General features: G+C 36.4%; 1 protein-coding gene across 3 annotated transcripts in view; it reads right to left on the bottom strand.

Annotated features, from left to right (window-relative positions):
* WDPCP (WD repeat containing planar cell polarity effector) overlaps positions 1-22,826 on the bottom strand; it is a 288,075-nt gene that overhangs the window by 177,187 nt on the left and 88,062 nt on the right. For all 3 annotated transcript variants that reach the window (XM_072937648.1, XM_031675558.2, XM_015237041.3), the window contains exons 7-9: positions 6,949-7,063; positions 4,596-4,729; positions 866-1,057 (exon numbers count right to left, since the gene is read on the bottom strand). In XM_072937648.1, the coding sequence (XP_072793749.1) occupies positions 866-1,057; positions 4,596-4,729; positions 6,949-7,063 (441 nt within the window). The remainder of the gene's footprint in view (positions 1-865; positions 1,058-4,595; positions 4,730-6,948; positions 7,064-22,826) is intronic.

Genomic DNA, 22,826 nt, shown 5'->3' with positions numbered 1-22,826 from the left:
AAACAAACAAACAAACAAAATCACCCAAACCAAAAACAAACAAACAAAACCAGTGAGGGGGGTAGCATTTTTAACTTATTAACAAAAGAAAAAATTTCATACTAAAAGTATTGATTGGTACAAGCTGAAAATACCCATAGGTTCACAATAACAAATGATGATGGAAACATTATCTGGAATAGATAAGGTGAAATATTGTCCTCACCTCCTAGATTAACCCTTTTGGTGCTCCTGTCCCCGGGAGGATACTTGACTGAGAAAACTGTTGCTCTAAGGCCCTCCTTACAAATTCTTGCCCAAGCCATGGTTTGGTACCACAGAGTTTTGTACAAAACAGGTATTTGACTAATGTTTGTAAATTACCTAACTGAAGTTTAAAGAAGGTGACTGTTAATACAGCTTTAACAGGCATGAAATCACGAGAAAACAGCAATGACAATATTAACAATGATAATAACAAGAAGTCACAGTAGTGATCAGTGACTGAGCGTTTAATATACACAACATTGCTCTAAATGTATATATTAACACATTTATCTTCATTAACTATTTTTCAAATAGTGAAACCACCATTTAAAGAGGTTAGAAACTTGCTCAAGGACAGAGAGCTAGGTAGTGACGGAGCTAGAATTTGAACTCAGAAGTCTCTGCTACTCATCACTAGGTTATTCAGGCCAGTCCTCAAACTGTCTGTGTATCCTCTAGATACGATACTTTTAAGGATCCCATTTCGTATGTAATTTCCTTTGTTGAATATTTAGAAAAATACTTTAAAAAAGTATTCACATTTATTTCAGAATAGAAAAACTAATAATCCTATTTTATTTGCTCTTCAATAAAATGTATATATTTGCTTTAGATTTACCTCCAGTCTTCCTTGAGCATAACCCAGGAGCAGCAGATTGGCTCTGTCCTTCTCAGAAGAAATGGGGGCCCAAGGCCAAGCATCATCACTGACCAGCGGCCACCAGCAAACAACTACATCCTGAACATGATTGACAGCTAGACGACGCTGTGTTGTCCTGTTTGCCGGACCAGGTATTTCATAATAGGAAATCTAATGGTTTGAAAAAAAAAGCAGACAGGAATCATTTTTTTAAAATGCAAAATCCTCAAAGTATTACAAAAAATTAAAGCATCTGTAAATGTAGATAAATGCAAGTAAATATGCATGTTAAACATGTGCTTAAGGAGGTGTCAGAATTTACCGAATTCTTTTGACACATATATAAAAAAGACATATGTTCACAATTCTCCCCATTTTTAGCAGAGGGAGGGAAAAGGAGAAACGTGAGTTAGGGAGGAATTGTTCGTAGCAATCCCAATCAATACCAAAATGTACAGTCATGGTTGCCTGACAGCATCGACCTACACATAGGATTTAAGACCGACTATATTAAATGACAAGTTCAGTACCGCTGACCAAGAGTGCCCGACTACTATTTAAGACATAACATGTTAACAATGACTGACAACAACAAAAGGAAAAACAACCTGAGGCAAAAATCACTTTAAAGAATATATGAGACACATACACACAAATTCTGCATAAAGGGATAAGCCACAGCATCGTGTGTAAAAGTTTATGCAGCTTCTGAGAATTATGCTCCTCTTTCTTAGGAAGGATTTGTAGAATTTATTATTCAAACTATGTTATTTTGGAACATGGTTATTTGAAAACATAAGCACGGCACCATCTGGGTGACACATGCCAAGGAAATATAGATTGCACCGTATTTCTGCTTAAGGAATTAATGGAAGGTTGATAGCTTGGAAGAAAAAAAAAAAACTATCTTGCCATTGCTGGTCAGCAATAATCGAACCACTTTCTGGGGATTAAGCGCATGGCTAAGCCTACTGGACCAGACACTAGCAAAGGGCAGGGGGTCTTCTTATCAGAGAAATGCTTCTGGAGCCAGTCTCACTACATGACAGATTGCTTTCATATTACTGTCTGCAAGGCAACAAAGGATGGCAGTAATGCGATAATGCCAGAGTGCAATGGGTGTTAAGAACCCGTTGCATTTATGTATTGTATTTAGTAAATAATCAGGCTCATCCAAATTGTGATCTCACCACTCAACCAAGGCCATTAAAATCAAGGTTAATGCTTTAATAATCCTCTGCTATTTTTTAAAAATATGGTCAAAAGGAACCCGTTTCTATTTGCATGGCCGTAATATTACTGACCTCTTCATCCTCTGAAAGCACATCAAAAGAAACTGAAATCAAAGTAATTACCAGTGCTGTACACTCACGGTAAACATTTAACTCCTTGTACTGTCCCTTCACTGTTAAATAAATTAAACTGGATTTTTAAAATGTTGACAGGAAAACTTGTTAAAGGTCAGTAGTTTCAGGATATTTACCCTGTATTTTTCTTTGCCAAAATTGTTTCAATCTAAAAGAATTATATTATGGTACAGCTCTAAAGAAAAGCAGAATTATAATACTCTACACTGTTTCCTTGTTTTAAAATCCAAATGGTCAATGACAGACAACACGGATGTACTTGATGCTTTGAAGTGCAAATTCTTATAGTTAAGCTCTCAATATCACTATCGTAACTACTTACCTTCTTATTTGAGAGAAATACCACAATGGGATTGCTAAGTCCTTAAAAATACATACACATTATTTTGATGTCCTACTTGCTATGTAAACATGTTATTATGAATTTCGAGATGAGGAAACAGACTTAAAATAAGAGACTGGCACTTTCAATCCTCACATAATGCAAATCATGTGTTATCTGAAATTTCACGTTTGCCATGAGTTTTAACGTCATCAGTATTCTTTCATGATGGTCAAGAGGGCAAATGAAATGAACAAGTTTCTTAAAACAGCCTTCCGATAGACAAGTGGCAGTTTTATTACTAAGCAGTAAATATCTATATTTAAACTATTGAACCAGAAAACAAAATCCATGGGTTTTCCAAAGGGAAGCAGGTTACTTCTCTATTGTACAGAAATGACGTGGAGTGCTCATATTCTTTATTTCTCAAATCTAAAGGCAGAATGGATTAACAAGAAAGTAACTCCCTTAATCAAGGTTTAAGGGCCCATATGCTAGATCTGTTTTCCATATCTTTTCATAAGAAAAGATAATATCCTGGTAGCTTCTCTCTGCTCTCATTAATGGGTAGCTACTGTCCTTCAGCTGAGAAGACTTTAACAAACTATCCATCACACCTAATGCTTTAATAATAATAATAACTAGTTACATAAAATTTTGTATAAATGCATTAAAAACATTTACTTTAATAGTCTGAGTTAGTGCATATTGGTGCATTTTACATGTCAGTATTAGTAAATAAACAATATTTCAAGTAAATCTACAGTTAGCTATTCTGGAAAATAATATCCTTTTACAAATGCTAATATCAATTTTTTTTACTAACTTAATCCATGAGGACCACTGATTTCCAGTTTTAAACGTGCAGTATTATCCAAACTGTCACAGAAGCTCCACAAAGCTGGCAAACAAAATTGTAGTTTATTACCACAATGAAAAATTTATTTAATATATTTTAGCACATGTTAAAAATCTTCTTTATAAGAATAGATCTTTTTCTGCCAAATAAAATTAAGTCCTTCCACACCACTACCACCTCAGTCACAATAAGAATCCAAAGGGCAAAAGGTTAGGTTAAACACTACTTTTTCAAAAACACACACACGAAGTTTCAAGCCATAAAACTGACTTTTAAGAATTTCTGCCCTTGTTACAGATACTCTAGGTATGGCATAAGTGTGCATCTTTTTTAAGGAAGCTGTATATCAGCTCTGTTCCCAGTGAACAGTGAACTGTCTCAAATCCACGTCACAGAGGCTGGATCAATCTTGCAAACACAAGTCATTGCTGAAAAGAGGCCTTGAACTGAAACAGCCTGGAAAATGTATTAGATACTCATCCTAGCAGAAAGTATGCTTTCCAAGCAGTTAAAATGTAATGTGGCAAAACTTAAACTAAGCACATCATTTAAAATAAAAATCCTGCCTTAACAGATGTAAAATCCCTGATATAAGGAAACAAATTATGTGGAGTTACTGAAGGTAGAGATACTAACACATGAAGGAGATTTCTTTTTGCATTTTTCTCCAGTTATAGTTGGGTGGTGGGGGAGCGGGGCTGAGGGAGCATCTTCCCACTCCTTGTTTATTATATTTTTCTATTAATCTTTTAAAGTGCCTTCTTCCTTCTTTCTTTTCTTGTGAAATGGAAGCCAGAGCATCTATCCTTGCCCAGAAAGATGATATGAGGTCTTAAGGAAAAGTGAGAATTATATATATACTACCACTAGCAAGGAAACCATTTTCCAGTGTGTAACTTGCCTCTATTATCTGTCTCTGACTTCCATAAGTACTATATAAATCGCTCCAAACATGCCATTGCTAGACTCCCCCCATAATAGGAGTTAAAAAGAAAACTTTGGATGGGCACTTTTCATAGTTAATCAAGCTTAATCCTATAATAACTCTGGTTTTTCTGAAACCCGGAAACAGTCAAGAAAAATGAGCATAACATCAACTCATGTGATACCCTAGCATACTTTAATAATTAACAGTATGACCGCATAAACTGAAATCTCTACCTTATAATCCAAGACTGAGAGCTTTTCCAGTCTTTTGTTTGTATCAGGAGAATCCATCTTCTTGGTAAACTGAATAAAACATAGCTTGTTTTGTGCCAAAAATGATAAGATGATAAAGCTGTCTGTGAGAAGAGCTTTGAAAATAAATTGATAATACAATCAGATACTAAGTTAGAATAGTAACAAATTGATAGTTTTTTCCACTGAAATATTATAAAAAGCTATTTTTAGAAGATAAGTAAATATTAATTGAAATAATAAAGTCTCTTAAATACTATGATGATATTCTACAAGGATATTAGAGATACTGGGAATAAACGATAACCATCAATCTAATCATGCATGGATTTTTCCTTTTTTTCCTGAAACCATTTCAATATACACTGATGTTAGGGGACAACCTCCAAATGAGATGTATTTGGAATAGGGCTAAGAAAATCATAAAATAAAGACCGCTTCACACCTGAATGTAAAATGAAAACATTTACTTTTATTTGTGCTTAGCCTTTAGTCCTATGCTATATAAACCATCTGAGAATAAGTTGGATTTATTAGAGGATAAAGGTCAGTATTTTCTACCAATCTTTTTCTAAAATTTTTCATCAATGAACCTTCTTTTTGAGGGTATACATGCTAAATGAAATAAAGCATCTTATACCCAATATGGGTGTTACCTAAATTAATATTTAATAATGAAGATTAGCAAAAATATTTCTATAGCTTTATTTGTAACACAAATAGGTAGATAATTAATATTCATGGTTCATGGTTATATAATGGACCATTAATGTTATACAATTATTAATAAAAACATATAGTAGGAATTTGAGAAATGTTTTATATTATTCCCAGCATAAAGAAATTATTACACGTTTTATATATTTTTCTTTACTCCCATACCCCTGGCTGTGCAAGCAGTAACCAACAGTAGATCCACACAATTACGGGCAAATCTGGAGAACTGCCAAGAAATCACATTGTTATCATGGTCTCATGAGAGTGTATTATTTGGGGTATAAATAAAAGAAACATGTGAAAAAAGATATCTCAGCGACATGAATAGTGTTGGAAGTTCTTTTAATTCTTATAGAGGAGCATCAATATGACAAAATCATCACAGCCACTATTTTATTTGCAGTGTCAATGAAGGGGTCAATTATTAGACATATGAAAATGGAACTGCTTCCATAGGGAAGCTTCCTTAGCACCACGTTCCTATAAGGAAGAGGAAATGGCACACTTACAATCCTACCCTCAGCTTATTATTATCAGGGATATTGCTAATGACAGCCATCCTGCAGAGTGCTTTTCTCTAAGAAGATGAAATTGGGTCAGATTTATTCCGAGGTAGTTAGTGAGCACACACAGCAGAAGGAAGGTTTCTGTATTCTTACCTCTGTCCTTTCCACTAGACCACATTTTCCTTTGATTATTTAGTTCAAGATACTGACCATTTTCAATCTCTAATGATAATGCAATCTGTTTCTTAGACCTCTTTTTACCTTGAATAAAAATAATATAATTGTAAAACTTTAGGAGTCAGCACAGTGTAGTGCAGCCAGAACCTGGGTTCAAATCTCAGCACGGTCATTTTTAAACTGTTCCTTAGTATCTCATTAGGCATGTTCCTTAGTATCTCAACTTCAAAATCCTTATCTATAAAAGGGAAATAACCATACCTTACAATGAATAGTTTTTTTTTAATTAAATGAAATAGGTAAGGTGGCACTGCACAGAGCCTTTTAGAGCCCAATAAATGTCAGTATCCTACCTTTTCAATAACTGGCTTAAAATCTTTTTTTTAAAATGTGCTTTGTAGCAATTATACACTCACAGTGGTATCACTTAATAGGATTCAGATTTATCTAGTATATTTGACACTGATTTTTGATATTTAGAAATACTGCCCAAACTCTCTCAAAAGTTAGTATTTGTGGACTTTGGGAACAGTCTTCCTAGGAGTCAAAGCACAGGGTTTTTTGTTTGTTTATTTGTTTGAACTGGTGGCTGTGTTGACACATTTTGGTTATGTATCCAAAATTCACTGCAAAATAAAAAATATTTGAAAAGTCAATCCACTAAAAGAAAAAAAAACCTATTTTGAAATTATGTTCACTTTTTTTAAAGAAAAAGTAAAAAATACTCAACAATATGAGCCTAACACTTGACAGAAACTTTGATATTAAATATTAGTCAAAACTTGTATTGGTCCCAGGGGTTGAAACTATGCCATTACAAGCAATTACTTGTATTTGAAAGTCCCCAGTGGTAATAATTAGTCTACCTGTTGACACACCATTTCTCCCGCCCCTCCGTTAATGTAGGCAATTGATTTGCACATGGGGGTAATTACCATCACTGATGGTGTCTGAGATGAGTTTCCCCACCAGGCTTCTGTCAATCACCACTTTCTCCAGCTGCGGCCCAGAAAGGCTTAGGGACACCAGCACACCTGAACCAAAGAGGAGCTAAAACCAGGTAAAGGGGAGGAGGAGGAGGGAGACATACTGAGAATTAGAATCTTTTAAAAATCTCTTTCCAAATGTACAACTTATACAGATATTTACATGTGCATCTACACCATGGAATTACAAAGCGTTTTTCTTCACAGAAAAACAATCACTGACATTATGAGTAAAAAGATACAGGTGGCCAAATGATGCAACACAGTAAATGCATTGATTAATGCTACATGCAGAAACTGAATTTAGTTCATGTTTGCTTATAAGTCTAATCTTCTAAATACTTAGAAAATACCTGGGCAGAAAAAGTTGCTTTGCATTGCATTCAGAAATGTGATGTGTTCTATTAAAATATTTTCAAAGATTACTATTTAAATCAGAATTAAGATTTCTTAAATTTTGAAGTCATTGCTACACATTAGAGAAAAGATGCCACCATTACAATATTAACAGCAAGTATTATGATTTATTTGGAATTTAAACCGCACTTCTACAAATAAAGATCTTGCCTAAAATATTAAAACTCATGTAAATCAAGGCAATTAAAGTAAAATGTTAAATGTTAAAATTCATAAATAACACACACCAGAAATAATTTCTCAAGGAGAGATAAAGAAATATAATAAATTACACAGGCTTTGTTATCAGTGTTCACCCAACCACCCAACAAAAGACGACTGGATATCACCATTATGATTTTATACTGCTCCTTTCCATTTGTGGCAGCATAATTCATTCAGCTCCAAATGTTTAAAACTCCTGAAAGGACTATGCATATGTGTATGCTTGTTATCTACGAGATTATGAAATATCAACATTGGAAGAAACTGTTTCACCTTTAAGGCAACAGACTCAAAGCAGATGAATCATGGAATAGCATATGGCATAAAAAGAAAAAAACCAATTGTCAGTAAACTAATCATGACTATGCTAGTCAAACCCAAAGATAACTATGATTTTAAACAAAACAGGGGAATTCCCCACCTACCTAGGCATCATGTCCCAGCTAGAGAGGATAATTCTGTGACAAGACATATTGAGACATGTGTGCAAGAGGCACAGCATAAGGGCCCAGGTTAGTATAAAAAAGGCCATTGCTCCCTACTGCCTAACACATTCCAGACACATGAATCAGAAAAGAAACCGAAGAGTCCCACATGACTTAATGAACTGGCCATTTCATGTTAATGCCCTTAAAGAGGGTAGAGGGCAAGGGGGAGGTGGACCTAATCATCTCTATTGGTTTCAGAGACTAATAAGAGAAGGCACATTTGTTCTAAGAATTTCAAAATACTTCACAAATTAATCTCTACTGAATTACATCCAGCCCTGCAATATACCTGGATGACAAACACTGATATTTCCCTTTTAAGGAATTCCCCCATAACAATATAAACATGTGGTCTCACCTCCTACATTCTCCCTTCTCAGGCAGACAATTTTAGGGTCATCTTTCATATCTACTTCTCATTGTAATCACTTTTTTCTCTCTTCCCCATTTATTCAAAGTACTTCTAAAATTTGTTCTTTTCATTTTTACCTACTAAAACTTTACACCTACACTCTTAAGCACCTCTTAATTATTTACTGCCTACTAGCTCCTTATGATACTAGCTAGGGCACTTTTATCTTTGTATCTTCAGTGCCTAGAACAATGCCAGGCACATAGGAGGTGCTAAATAAATGTTTAGAGAAAGGATCATAATTAACACATCATAAGATCAAATAATTCATAGCTTGAGGGAAACCTGGTTTAAGCTTCCACTTCCACATGACATGGAAGTTCCTTCTGCAGCATTCTTTCAAGCATCCTTCAAGTACACAGTCCATGTTTGATTGCTGCCAGTGACCAGAAGCTCATTACCTTACAGGAAAGCCATTCCACCATTGGATGGTTCTAATCAATTTAAAAATCATTCAGTTTTTTCATTCAAGAGAAACTGAACATTATATGCCAAACAGTAAACTAAATTTAGTGGTTCAAAAGTGAATCAAATACAATCCTTAAAATAGGTTAAATATAGGTTAGTAGAGAGAGGTAGGGATATAAGCAAATAAGTGTAATAAAGTGTTGCTACTGGTCCTATTATAAGAGTACATACTGCGGAGACTGGGAGGACTGAGAAAGAGGTGGCAATGCTTGATCTTGAGGTGAAAGTTAACACTGCCTTATAAGAACTTCTACAGTAGCCCCAATTTCTCTTCTATAGTGCTCTTTTTGAATATTAAAGGATAATAATATAGTGGTTAAGAGCACAGACTCAGAAATCAGAATGAAATCAGCACTGGCTCTCCTTCTTATAGCTGTGTGACTTTGAGGGAGTTAACCTCTGTGACTTCACTTCCCCCTCTGAAAAGAGACATAATAGTATCTACTTCACAGGATGAAGATTAAATAACTTTTCACCGGTATTTAGAATAATGTCTGGCACATAGTAAATGTTTGTAATTATTATTATTATCATATTGTTCAACCACTACTCATATGAAGTGTTTTCACTATACTGTTTGCCATTCTTGAACATATTCCTTTTTATCTTTTAAAAAATCTCATGCCCAGACTGGACTCAATGTTAGACATGGAACACCAGACTCCAGGTGAGTTGTAACCAGTACAATCTTTTATCATCGTTCCCATTTACCATGATTTAACAAGGATATTGTCTCTAAGATATATGCAAGTTCCTTCAGAACTTTGGAATTTAATTTGTCCAAATCTCAAACTTCTTGTTCCTTATTTTGTGCTTTTACAACCACTATCATGAACTAACTGTCTCCTAATAAAAATTACTTTTTTCTATGTATAAGTACTTGTTATGTTATAAAATTCTAAAAGACTGTTTTTGTCAGATGGAGATGGAAAGTACAACTGTGAGTGTAGGTAAAAGAGGGAACTTAAGCTGGAAAGATTTGAAGGGAAGAATCAGTGGGGCACTTGGAAAGCATGCACATACCAGCAGACAACTGATTTACACATGGTGGTAGAGGCGGTGATTTGGGGACTGTGGATCCTGCCGAGTGAGCCTGGATGAAACTTCAGTATCTTTCTCAAAGGATGGGTGCAGCCTCTTATGCATACATTCACTCATTCATTCCACAAGAGAATACTTAGTATTTTGTATGAGCCAGGCTCTGTTCTAGGTGCTGAAAACACAGCATTGAACAAAACAGACAATGCCCTTGCCCCACCTCCCTTCAGGAAGCTTGCATTCAAATGTGGACCCAGGCAATTAAAAAATAGTTTTAAAATAATGTCAGAGAGCAGTAAGAACCCCAGAGAAAAATAAAGCACAGTAAGGATGGAGGTTTTAGGAAGGTGCTGTTTTAAGCAGATGACTAATAAACAAATAAAAAAGGCCTCTCTTAGGAGATGAAATTTGAGTACAGATCCAAATGAAGTGAAGGAACAAGCCATGTGATTATCTGAAGAGAGGGAGTTTGAGGCAGAAAACAGCAAATGCAAAAACTGAGGTCAGAATGTGCCTAGGACAACTGAGGAAAGGTAGGCCAGTGTCGCTGGAGGGGAGTGAGTGAGAGGGATAGTCAGAGGGAAATCAGAGAGGTAGTTTAGGGGCCAGCCTACATTGGACCTCTTTGCTGAGAAGCCACTGGGGTTTAAGCAGCAGGGAATTACAAAATAATTTATGTTTTAAAGGGGAATTGGGGCAAGAGTAGAAGCAAGGAGATCACAGGAGGCTACTGCAGTGGTCCAGGTGAGAGAGGATGATGGCTTGACCTAGAACTGCAATGCTAGAGGAAACAGTATGTGGATAGAGTTGAAACACATTTTAAAGGGGATCAGCCAGGACTTACCAAAGGATTAGATGAGGCATACAACAGAAAAACTCAAAGGTTTTTGGGAAACTGGGTTTACTGAGACAGAGGACACCTGAGAAGAAGCAAATTTAAGATTAGGGGCAATCAAGAGTTTGGTTGTAGACATGTTAAGTTTAAGGTATCTATGGACATGTAAGTAGAGATACCAAGTAGTCTGAAGTTCAGGGTGAAGTGGGGGCTGGAGATTATATTTGAGTCATCACCAATGTAAAGGTAGTATTTAAAGTCATGGAACTGGATAAGCTCTCCTTAAAAAATGAGGGATGAGGTCCTAAGGGTGGGACCCTAATTTAATTTGACTGGTGTCCTTGTAAGAGGAAGAAGCACCAGAGGGCTCTCTCTTTCCACGTGCACACACAGAAGAAAGGTCGTATGACAACAAAAAAAGAAGATGGCTGTCTACAAGCCAAGGGGAGAAGCCAAACAGCACCTTGGTCTTGGACTTCTGGCTTCCAGAACTGTGAGAGAAAATAAATTTCTGCTATCCAAGAAAAAAAAAAAAACAAAAAAACAAAGAAAGAGGGAAAAGGAAAAAGAGAAAGTGGTTTAAAGTCTGAGCTCTGAGATAGTTGAATCTTTAGAGATGTTAAAAGATCAGGTTACCCTCTTACTGAAACCTGGTTTGGGTACTCATTAGGCTCAAGGTATGTCCATCATTTTAGATTTCTAAATGTCTTTTATTCTAGTGGTATACTTAATATCAGATTTTGGAATAAGAAGGTATAAGTCCATGAATAGGCTAATTAATGAATTTTTATAAAACAACCTGTGGAGAGGCATAAAGTTTCCAAGTACTGGTGCCAAAGATTTTCCTGGATATGCTAATTGAGATAAACAGAATTAGGGGGAAAAAACAGTCTGCAACTCAGGAAGAGAATAGTCTAGTGCAGGCAGGAAAGTGCTTCTACCTGTTTCCCCTAAAGGTTAGTTCTTAAGCCCTTCAAAACAGAAAGGGCCTATGCAGGTTTGGCAGGACAAGAAGGAAAAAGGGCTCTAATATATTGTCAATTCAACAGCTCACAAAATGAAAAAGAGCAGACAGAGAGGCAAAGGGAGGCACTTCCAGAGCATATCTGAGTTTGAGAAGAGAGCCACAGGATGAATAAATGAGAAAGCCCATGGGATTTCCCAACACCGTTCCAATTTTAATGTTGTTCTTTGTGCAGAAGATGACTGAGGCAAAATAGGAACAGAAGCTTTTCCTTTTCTGATACCATTCCAGACAGGAAGTACCCTCCTTGCTGTTTCTGCTCTGACCATGTTTCTTTCTGTTGCCTTTATCATTTTCTCCTTCTCATTTTCTTCAATAAGCTTAGAGAGATGTGCTTTCTCTTTTAAGAAACTGACATGATTTTCATGATCTTCAGATGGCTCTTTAAATTGCTTTCTCTTAACCTTATATTGAGTACTTAATTAGAAATGGCACTGAGAGAAGAGAAAATTTTATCAGATGACATCATTAAGCAAAACAAAACATAAGCAACCACAAGAATCTAAGTTTCACTCCTTCAGCAGATCAAAAATATGTGAACGCCTCCTACATATGCCAAGTATATAGAGCAACGTACAGTGGTGAACAATGCAGGCACACGTTGGCAGAATACGGCAGAGCACCTCATCTCAGAGAGAAGTGGAGGTTTTGGTTAGGATAGATGGCTGCTTCCTAGACAAGGGAATTCAGCAGCCGTAAAGAAGATAAATGTCTCATACTTGGTATTGAAGAACTGGCACAGCAAGTAACTGCGAGTGAGCTATTTTACAATAGTAATCACACACAGTTCAACTGAATTCAATATTCTCATTGGTTAAGAAAACTCCAAGATCCATGTGATTATTATCACATCTGGGGAGAAGTGCAAAGTAAAGGTATGGAGGGTCAATACTAAAACTCAGCAATGGGTGACAGGTTCAATCCTTGATGTAAGAGGTGAATCACGGACAGGGCAGCCAAGACTGATCCCGTGAAATCATTAGGAGACATGTGGGAGACAGCAAGTGCTCAACACCACAATCCAGAGGGGCAACAAAGTATTAGGATCCTTGGAGTGAATTCTAGGGCTGAAGTAAATGTTTGAAGTATTATAAACCTCACTCCTCTGGAGGCCCAGTGAATTTGCATCATGATGGTACCCAACAGCTCTCTCAAATCTGCCCCCTAATCCAATCCATGGGATAAATTCTGGAGAAACTCAGAACTATAGACAGTCAAACAACATTACATTGGGGAAATCTATAATGAAGTGTAGGGTCGCTGATCATTTTAGCAGATAACCTGTTAGAGGCAGATAACATGTTTTCTGTAATTTATTCCGACATGCAGCAAACAGTTATTGAGTATAGAGGGAAATCATGCCTGACTAATCCATTAAAGTAGAGAGACAAAAGTGAATGTACTTAAGACAAGGATAAGAAAAAAATTTAATTGACTCACTAGAGAGAATTAACTAAGGACAAGAAACAAAAGGACAAGGAAGAAACAGGTATTTTTCTGGATAGGGAAGTGTTAACAATGAGGTTTTCCAAAGATCTGTGTGATGTTATTCAGTATACAGAGTAGATACATGCTCAGAAATCTGCCTGAGTCTACTTCAAGTTAAGAAATCTCATTTTCTTACTTATTCTCATAAAATGAGCAATGCCACATTTTAATCCCTAATGTAATTTTAAATCTAGCTCTTTTATATATGTAATAATTACATAAAAGTGATTCTTCTTAGAAAATATTCATAATATTTTGGAAAAGTCACAAAAGAATAAGGTACAGAGGTAAATCTTGTTTTTGTCAGTAGTTTTAAAGATCTAAAGAATAAAAGCAGTGATAAGAAGTGAACAGGACAGAACACTACTTTTGCACAGAATTTTATAATATACAGGGGACTTTAATATACACTATCTCTATAATTCATGTAAAATGCTCGTACAACTCTGGTACATAAAAGGTATGCAAGTTAAAAAAAAATAATAACAAGGTTAATCCTTATACTAACTCACAATCAGGAGGGTAAAGCAACTAACCAAAGGTCTCGTAATTAGTAGAGAAGTAGAGCCCAAGACATAGGATAAATCCTATATTCTTTCTTCTGCTGCTAAGGAACTAATATCCTTTAACTCTCAACTGATTGATTTACATGCAATAGCCCATTTGGTTTTCGTCTCTCTAGCTCCTTCCCTCTAAACCAGCGGTTCTCAAATGGGGGAGATTGTGGCTGTCAGGGGACACTGGGTAATGTCTGGAGACTCAGTGGTTACCACATCTCTATATTTTAGCCACTTCCACAAAGGCTCACCTGAACCCAGCACTCGTTAATGTGTTGCTGTGGAGGCAAAGATATTTTCCATATCCCCATCAAGCAGATTTGGGAGCACTTCAAATTCTAATCAATACTTTTCTCACATAAAGAAAAGGTTACAAATGAGGACCTGGTCAGGTATATTAAATGGAGCGGTGGGCAGTGTGCTGTTCAGATCAGGAGCCTGGAGGAAGCCTGTTCCAAACATATCTAACCACTTTCAGGACTATAACTCTGATAACTAATGCCGGTTGTCAAGACTGAAAAAGCCCAAGGGCAAATCAGAGAGTCATCCATGATAGAAATATCCTGTAAGAACACCTCCTTGCTTTTGTTCTAATTCTCAGCTCACCAATCAGCCTTCTTATCTATAATTTAGTCTCTTGAGTAATTCATCCATCAGGTGGGAATGCCTCAAGCAAATGAGCAAAGTCTATGATGCCAGATACATCTCACACTGTAAGTTAATAAACTGCTGTGCCAGTTGATAAATCAGTTGCTTCTTAGTTTGGTTATTGTGAATGTTGTTAGTACAAGAAAACAAATGGAGATAACATAAAAGATAGATAAGTTTAATTAAACAGAAAATTTCTGCCCAGGTCCATGACACATTGCTGATGTGGGGTGGGGGGTAAAATTTTAAAAGCTACAGACCTACATAAATAGCATCATCTCATTTTATTAGAGGAAAAGCAGGTGTAGTAGATGTACATACATGCATAAAGAAATTGTATAAATACAAGAAAGAATTTGCCCCAAACTTGACAGGAGGTATCCCAAAGAGGTGGAATTGGGAGCTTGAGGCATGAACTTTAACTTCTAGCCTCATAGATTTTTTAAAAATTGAATTATGGATGACTTTTTAATGTGTTATTTTTCTATAAATTTTTCAAAATTAAAGGAGCAGCCATTAAATATCTGGCCACAAATATATTTCTTATTGTGTGGTTTCAAAGAATGCTTTAATGCCACAAAAGGTGCTGGAATTTGAATCACACTGAAAATGAACTACAGTAGTGGCTCCTTACTAAAAGGAATGAGTAGGAAACTGAACTGAGTTCCTCTCCTCTGCAATTTCACTTATTAAAAAATTTAAGACACTTCTTTTTCTTATAGTATTGCCTTTTCAGATCGCTCACCCATGTCCAATTTCTTTATTTACTAAAAGATTATCACTAACAGTTGTAAAGTATGGGACCTCCAAACTATGGATTATTCTGTACCGACTTAAAATAAGAAGGGCAGATGTAGATCATTGATAAATGTGTTATACATTGTTACATGAAGAGTATGGCGAGAGTGAGTCCATTCATTTAAAAATATATGTATACACATACTTACACACAGATGAGTGTTTGTAAATGCACAGGAGGAGGACACAGACCAAACTGCTGACTGGTTAACACGGAAAGCGGAATGAGCTTGGGGCGGGGTGGCACTTGCACTACGTGTCTGTTTGCGCTGTGTCCCATTTTACTTGTTCACCTTTACCCAAGAAACTTCAAATTCACCAGTAAATTCTTCTGATACTCTTTCTTCAATTTCTCTCACATGTGTAATTTTTAATATGACTCCTTGTCCATCCTCTCACTAGGGCAACACTCAAAAGCTGCCCTTGGCACCACCCCTTCTCTTTCCATGCAGCACATACTAATATAGCATAAATGTCAAAGCCTTCCCCAAAGCTTAATCCATGAAATACTAATCTTTGAAGATGTTCCAAGAAAGTCATTTTGGAAACTTTGTATATAACAGTCCCCTACTGAAGACTGACAACAGCACTTCCTGAGTTAAAAACACACACACTTACCCTTAACACGCAATAGGATATTATGATGGGTTTAAGCGTAGCAGGGATCTCTTAGGATCAGTATTATTAAATTGTTACTGCAATGGAACTTTCACTCAAATCAATAAGGTGGATAGTAGTTAGACAGTCACACAACAAATGTAAAACTGGAACTGCAGTGAGTACCAAGAAGAACATGGAGTTGCAATTGCACGTAAGATGGGATAGAGCTTGTCAGGGAAAGCTTCCCTGAGGAAGTGGTATCTCATGGTCTAAGACCTAAGGATAAGAATGTGCTTCCTCAGTGAAAGGGGAGCAACGGGCATTTCAGGCAGACCTAAGAACAATTTGTGCAAAGGCCCTGAAGCAAGAGAAAGCACGTAGAAAATGAGGGATGGCAACAGAAGCCTGGTGTGGTTGTGGTACTGAGATTAGAAGAGAGTTTGGTAAGAGGTGAAGTTAAAAAGGTAGGTAGGTTGGGACCAGTTCAGTATAGCCTTTATCTTAAGAACAGTGTGATGCTATAATTTTTAAAATTCAACTTATTGATTTAAGATAAAAGATAATACATTCATGTAGTTCCAACAGAAAAATGACAATAAATTATACAGAGGTATACAAATCAAAGTCTTATTCCTATCCCTGTATCCCTCCCACCTCTGCTCCCCTCCCCTGATTCACCAGTTTCCTATCTATTCTCCAGAGCTGTAGAAAAGTTTTAATCAGGGGAGCAACAAAATTGCCTTTAAAAAATCATTTTGGAGGATAGATTGGTGGGGAGCAAAAACAGAAGCAGGTAGAATAGTTAGGAAGTGCTAAAGTATTCCAGAAGGGAGGCGAAGGGAGGTGGCTCTGACTAAAGTTATGAGGGAAGGGATGAAAAGTCTCTGGCAGATGTGAGAGTGATTTACAAGATAAAATCAGTAAGAATCAGAGGTTAGTTGGGTATGTGGTCAGGGGAGAAGTAGGAGCTGGGTAGAGAAGAGGGTAATTTTCAGAATAAACAGGTGGCTTCTAGATTTCTGGTCTCCAAAAACGAATGCAAGACAGGGCCATTTACTGAGGCTGGAATGGTATGTGAGGAAAAGGTCAAGGCTGCTGAGTTCCATTTTAGAGATACTGTGTTTTAAGTATCTTTTAGGTACCAAAGGGGAGAAGGCAAGTAGGTAGCTGGATTTATGGATCTAGAGCCCAGGGGAGAGGTCTGAGCTCTAGAGAGAAGGGGCACTGAAGCTATGAACATAAATTTGATAAGCCAGGAGTTAAGAGGAGAGGGGAGAGAGCTTAGAATCGAGCCTTAAGGAATTCTAACATTCAAGCACAGCGGAAAGAAACATAGGCCTGAAAAGAACACAGAGAAGAATGCTGGAGAGACAGGAAGAATACTAGGAGAGCAAAGCCATGGGGAACTAACAGAAAAAGCATTTCAAGAACAATGGAGGGACCAGTACTGTTAAATCCTCCTGGATATCTAAGATGATAATTTATTTTTAAAAAAAAGTCTATTGGATTCAGTGACACAGAGATGTTTTTTGTAAACTTAGTGGAAAGGTTTTCAGTGTCATCAGGAGAGAGGCATGATTGAAATTGGTTAAGTGCTGAGTGAGCAACAGAGAAATAAAGACCCTGAACAGAGACAATTCTTTTGAGAAATCTGATTCTGAAGGAAGGGATAAGACATGGGGGTGCCTGAGATCAGTGCTAATTGTGTCTATCTGTTTAAATAGAAAAGAGTAGTGTCTATTTAAGTTGACTGGGAATCTCAAGGGATCCCAAATAGCCAAAACAATTCTGAAAAAGACCAAAGTTAGCGGACTCACACTTCCCAATTTCAAAATATATTATAAAGCCACAAAAATCAAAACAGCATGATACTGGCAAAAGACAGACTTACAGACCAATAGAACAGAATAGAGAGCCCAGAAGTATACCTTCACATATATGATCAAATGATCTTCAGTAAGACTATTGAGACCACTCAATAGGAAAAGAACAGTCTCTTCAACAAACGGTGCTGAACATCCACATGCAAAAAAATGAAAACAGACCCTTATCTTACACCATACACAAAAATTAACTCAAAATGGATTAAAGATCTACATACACTTAGAAGCAAAACTATAAAACTCCCTGAAGAAACCACAGGGGAAAAACTTCATGATGTTAGATTTGAAAATTATTTTTGGATATGACACCAAAAGCAAAAATTGACAAATGAGACTACATAAAACTTTAAAAATCTGTACATCAGAGGACACAATTAACGACTGCATCAGAGGGTGAAAACGCAATCTCAGAATGGGAGAAAATATTTGCAAATCATATATATGACAAAGTGGCTGATATTCAGAATCTATTTTTTAAAAACTCCTGTAACTTAACAATGAAAAATCAAATAACCCAATTAAAAAATGGGCAAAGGACTTGAATAGACATTTCTCCAAAGATGATATACAAATAGCAGATACTTAATAGTGTATCTGCTAACCTAATAGTTTTATTTTTTAACTTCACTTTTAAAAATAAGTAGTATAAATCACAATTTGGCAAAAGTAGGTGATGTTTTCTCTATCAGCTATGTTGGCATATATATAACATAATATCCTCAAATATCATGAGTGTAAAGTTGCTGGGTTCGCATACTCAACCTTAAATGCTTAGTTTATATGTACATTACTAACTGGCACATTCCAGATTGCAGATCTAATACAAAGTTCTAAATGAGAAGTAAGTCATATTTTAAGTTTTTGTATAAAAATTCAGTACAAGTACTCAAATACAGTACATTAAGTCTTATCATTAGCTAGATAGCGATATAAAATTTTACTCTCTCCTTATAAAGTAGATAAATGCCTGGCATGTGTTTGTTACTACTTCATAAGTATATCTGAAAATCAATTAGAGAAGCATTAGATTATTAAGATTTTGAACTCATTTAGCTTTACACATATTTACTATTAACTATATAACTGGATATACGAAGGAAGTTCATAGTCCTAAACTGGCTTCCTTTGTGGCAAAATACCTTGAAGCTTCCAAAACATTATTAGACACAAATGCCAGGGGCAGAGACAGGGCATTATGAGCTTCTTTAGAGAAATGTTTTTAAATGAAAACAATACAAGAGAAGAAAGAATCATTTATGAAAAGAAAAGGAAGGAAATGTTGATTGATGATACAAAGATACACTATTATAAAGAAGATCAAAATCTTGTGTCATAACTGTGTTCCAAAACTGGGTTCATATCTTACTGTACTTTTAAGAGTAAATAATTAATGTATAGAAGAATTATCATAGGTCATCAAACTTTGGATTGAAGTAGTCAAGATACAATGTAAATGTTCTTTCTATTTTTCCTGGAAAGGAATGATTTTTTTTTTGGCCTAAAGAATAATTATTAGATCATGTTATTAAATAGGCTAGCTGAACATTAAGATTGCTCAGGTACAGTAGTGTATTATGCACACATACAGATACACACTCTTTATTTTTAATGTAAACCTTTGTGGGTGCAATGGCCATGGACGTGCATCACTCAGAACTCCTCCAGGAGGAACTTGGGCTGGGAAGATGGTTGACTGACAAAGACCAAATGTACCCAGGGGCTACTAGCCACTGACTGAGCATGATATGGTATAGTCCCACAGGGGACTCCTCTAATGAGCAACTTTGGCTCGGGGACTCTTCACGTGGTCTGGCTGAAACTCTCTGAGCACCATGCTGCAGCCTGAGGCTCTTCATACCCAATCGTCTCTTCCTCTCCTTCCACAGAGTTCAGATCAGTATCACAGTCAAAAAAGCTTCCCCACCTACTCCTGCTCCCTTGGCCTTTATCTTTCACATCTCCCCCATAAATCACCTGCAGTCCTAGTACCAGCTTGACATCTGACTCTCAGAAGCACTCCCGGCATGTTTTAAAAATATTTCAATTAAAGAAATGCATGTATAAATTGTTAAAATGTCAAAGAATACTTGGAATTAAAACAGCTGCTTACTGTCTTATCCCACACCACAGCCTCTCATCCCACTCTCAAATGTAATCATGTTCAACTCTCAGTGATTTCTTCTGTTTCTACCACCACATTTCTAAATGTGTTGTGTCATTAGAATTGCATTCAGGGGCATGTAACAGAAACCTGAATAAAAGTCATTACTTAACTTGATAAATTATCAAAGCAAGTGAGCTAACTAGTAGGTACTGTGAGATAAACCAGCCTATATATACTATGCTGGGTAACCCTTGGGGACAGTTAGAATTAGATCAAGTCTAAATGAGGCATCTAGTTGGAGGAAGCCCAAATGGGTGGCTAAAGGACACCCAGTACATTGAGTCAGTCTCAGGCCACCTGGTAAAGGTTATGTGCCGTGGGGATTCGGGTTGGTCCTGAGTGGTATTGTCACCAAGACACTAAGCCTGTATAATGACACCTTCAGTGATAGACATCTATTACCTAAAAGGGTGAGGAAAATTAACACCACAAGAAATAGTACTTGAAACTTCTTAAAGAACATTATTTATACATAATGATATACATAAATATATCAACCATGTAATTATTGTTTAATTATATCTTTTATTACCTCTTATTAAACGTTACTGTTAATTCTCTGAGATCAGATCAGATATCAGATCTATTAGCTCTTTTTTTCCCTCCCTCCAACATTCTTAGAAGAACTTTCTGTCCCCTGTCCCAGCTTGGACTAGCTGCTCTCTAGGTCTAAGGCACAGTTATCACCCTAAGACTTCTCTTCACTTCCTTCCTGTGTATAATCCTGTTTCCTGGATCCCAAGAATCTTGTTTCCTGGATCCCAAGAATCTTGTTTCTTGGCTTGGTATGTTGCTTTAGGGCAGTACATCTTCCAATAACTTCCTGAGAAAAAGTGCATGGCAGGTAGGTGAGTTTTTTGAGAGCTAGCAAGGCTGAAAATGTTCTTGCTTGAATAACAATTTAGAATCCTAGATATAGAATTCTAGGCTAAAAATCATTTCCCTTCAGAATTTTGAAGGCATCATTCCACTACCTTCTAACTCTGTGTTGCTGTTGAGAAGTCTGGTATAAGTCTGATTCCCATTCCTTTCTGTGTCTTATTTTTCTTTTTTACTCCAAAAGCTTTTTGGATCTTCTCTATCTTTCGTTTTCTAAAATTCACAAAATATGCCTTGGTTTTGGTCTTCGTTTTCAATCACTGGGTCCTTTCAAACTGGAAACGAGCATTTTCCAGTTCTGGGAAATTTTCTTTTTTTTGTTTGTTTCTTCTCTCCTGTTTTCTCTCATTAGTAAGATGTTTGACCTTCTGGCCTGATACTCTACTTTTCTTATCTCCTGTTGCCTATTGCTCACTACCATATCCTTTTGTCACTCTGTTCTGCATCACAGGAGTATTTTAACTTTGTCTTTCAATTCTTCTATTAATTTTTCTATTTAAACTGTCATATTTTTAATTCCCAAGAGCTTTCCTTTTCCCTGAGTATTCCTTTTACAAAAATAGCAAAATAGCATCCTGTTCTTATTTCAAGGATGCAAGAGCTCCTCTTATTTCTCTGTGGGGATTAATTTTAATTCCCTGAATTTAGTTTTGTTTATTGCACTATTCCTGATTCTTTTCAGTTTGTTTTGTTTGTTTTAGCCTCAGACTCACAGATTTCAGATTTACAGATGGAGATTTCCTCAGAAGTACCATGGATCTCTGGCTCTCTGGTAATATTTAAAAGTGAGTCTCCAAAACACTGATTGGAAGCTTGGTATGTATTAGGAAGCTTGTTAACCTGGGCTTCAATGTAAAAAAGACTGGTTTGCACAATGACCTTTTCAAAGTAAACTACCAAGTATCAGTATCTATAGGCTTTCTTCTGGGAGGAATAATCTATTTTGTCAGAGAAGTGTCCTCTAAATAAGTTACCTCAAGATATAGGCCTAGGTGCTGGAGGGGAATGGAGTTGGGGAAAATCTCACCATTCCAGATACAGACTCTCTCTTAATTCCCGTATTTTCAGTCTAGCCACTTCACTTCTACACCATGCACAGCATCTCCAAGTCCAGAAACCCTACAGTTTGGTGTTTCCAGAAAATAATTATCCCATCTCATTTGTTCTTTCTACAAACCACCTCTGGTTTTCATATTTCACATACCACTGCCAGCCTAATGTCTGGGCTTTCTCTAAATTCTTACTATCTTTTTTACTTGGTCTCATACAACTTGGCACTCACTAGTATCTAAGTGATTTCATGTGTCTATTTTCCTTGACTAGGTTATGCTGGGAACTCAGCCCACAACTTACAACTCTTTAGTGCCTCCCAAAATGGTGGCAGTCAATAATTACTGTGTGATGGGTTTTGTATAAATAATATGCTATTACTAATAGTTGTAACTTAAAACTATGGTTTGTCAATTATTATTTTATGAGGAAACCAAAAGTGATTTTCACACAAGTTGATGAAATGAAAGAACAGGTAATGATTCTATCCATTCTACAGTTGAGGAAGTTATGATGAAATGAGTTGCATAAGGTCTCAGTTTATCTGTGATAAGCTTAAAAAAATAATTTATATTTTTACATAGCCTGTCAAGTAATTCGTTACAAGAATTTAAAAAGAAAGCTATCTTTTCTTGGCATTTTAAAATTGTATCTAGAAATGTCGAATTGGTATAGAAAGAAATCAGGGTAAAGATGATTATATCATATACCTTTACAGTCAAATGTACATATGTGATTCAAAAAATTTAATCTAAAATCAATATACATGGGAGAAGCAGGAAGGACGCTTGTAGCGCACCCTCTCCCACAAATACACCAAAACTCACATTTACGGACCTACTCAGCCAACCAGAGCACCTGCCGAACTCCGAAA

The sequence above is a fragment of the Vicugna pacos genome, chromosome 15 (assembly GCF_048564905.1).
Source record: "Vicugna pacos chromosome 15, VicPac4, whole genome shotgun sequence".
Classification (NCBI taxonomy): domain Eukaryota; kingdom Metazoa; phylum Chordata; class Mammalia; order Artiodactyla; family Camelidae; genus Vicugna; species Vicugna pacos.
This window is presented reverse-complemented; position numbering and strand designations above follow the sequence as displayed.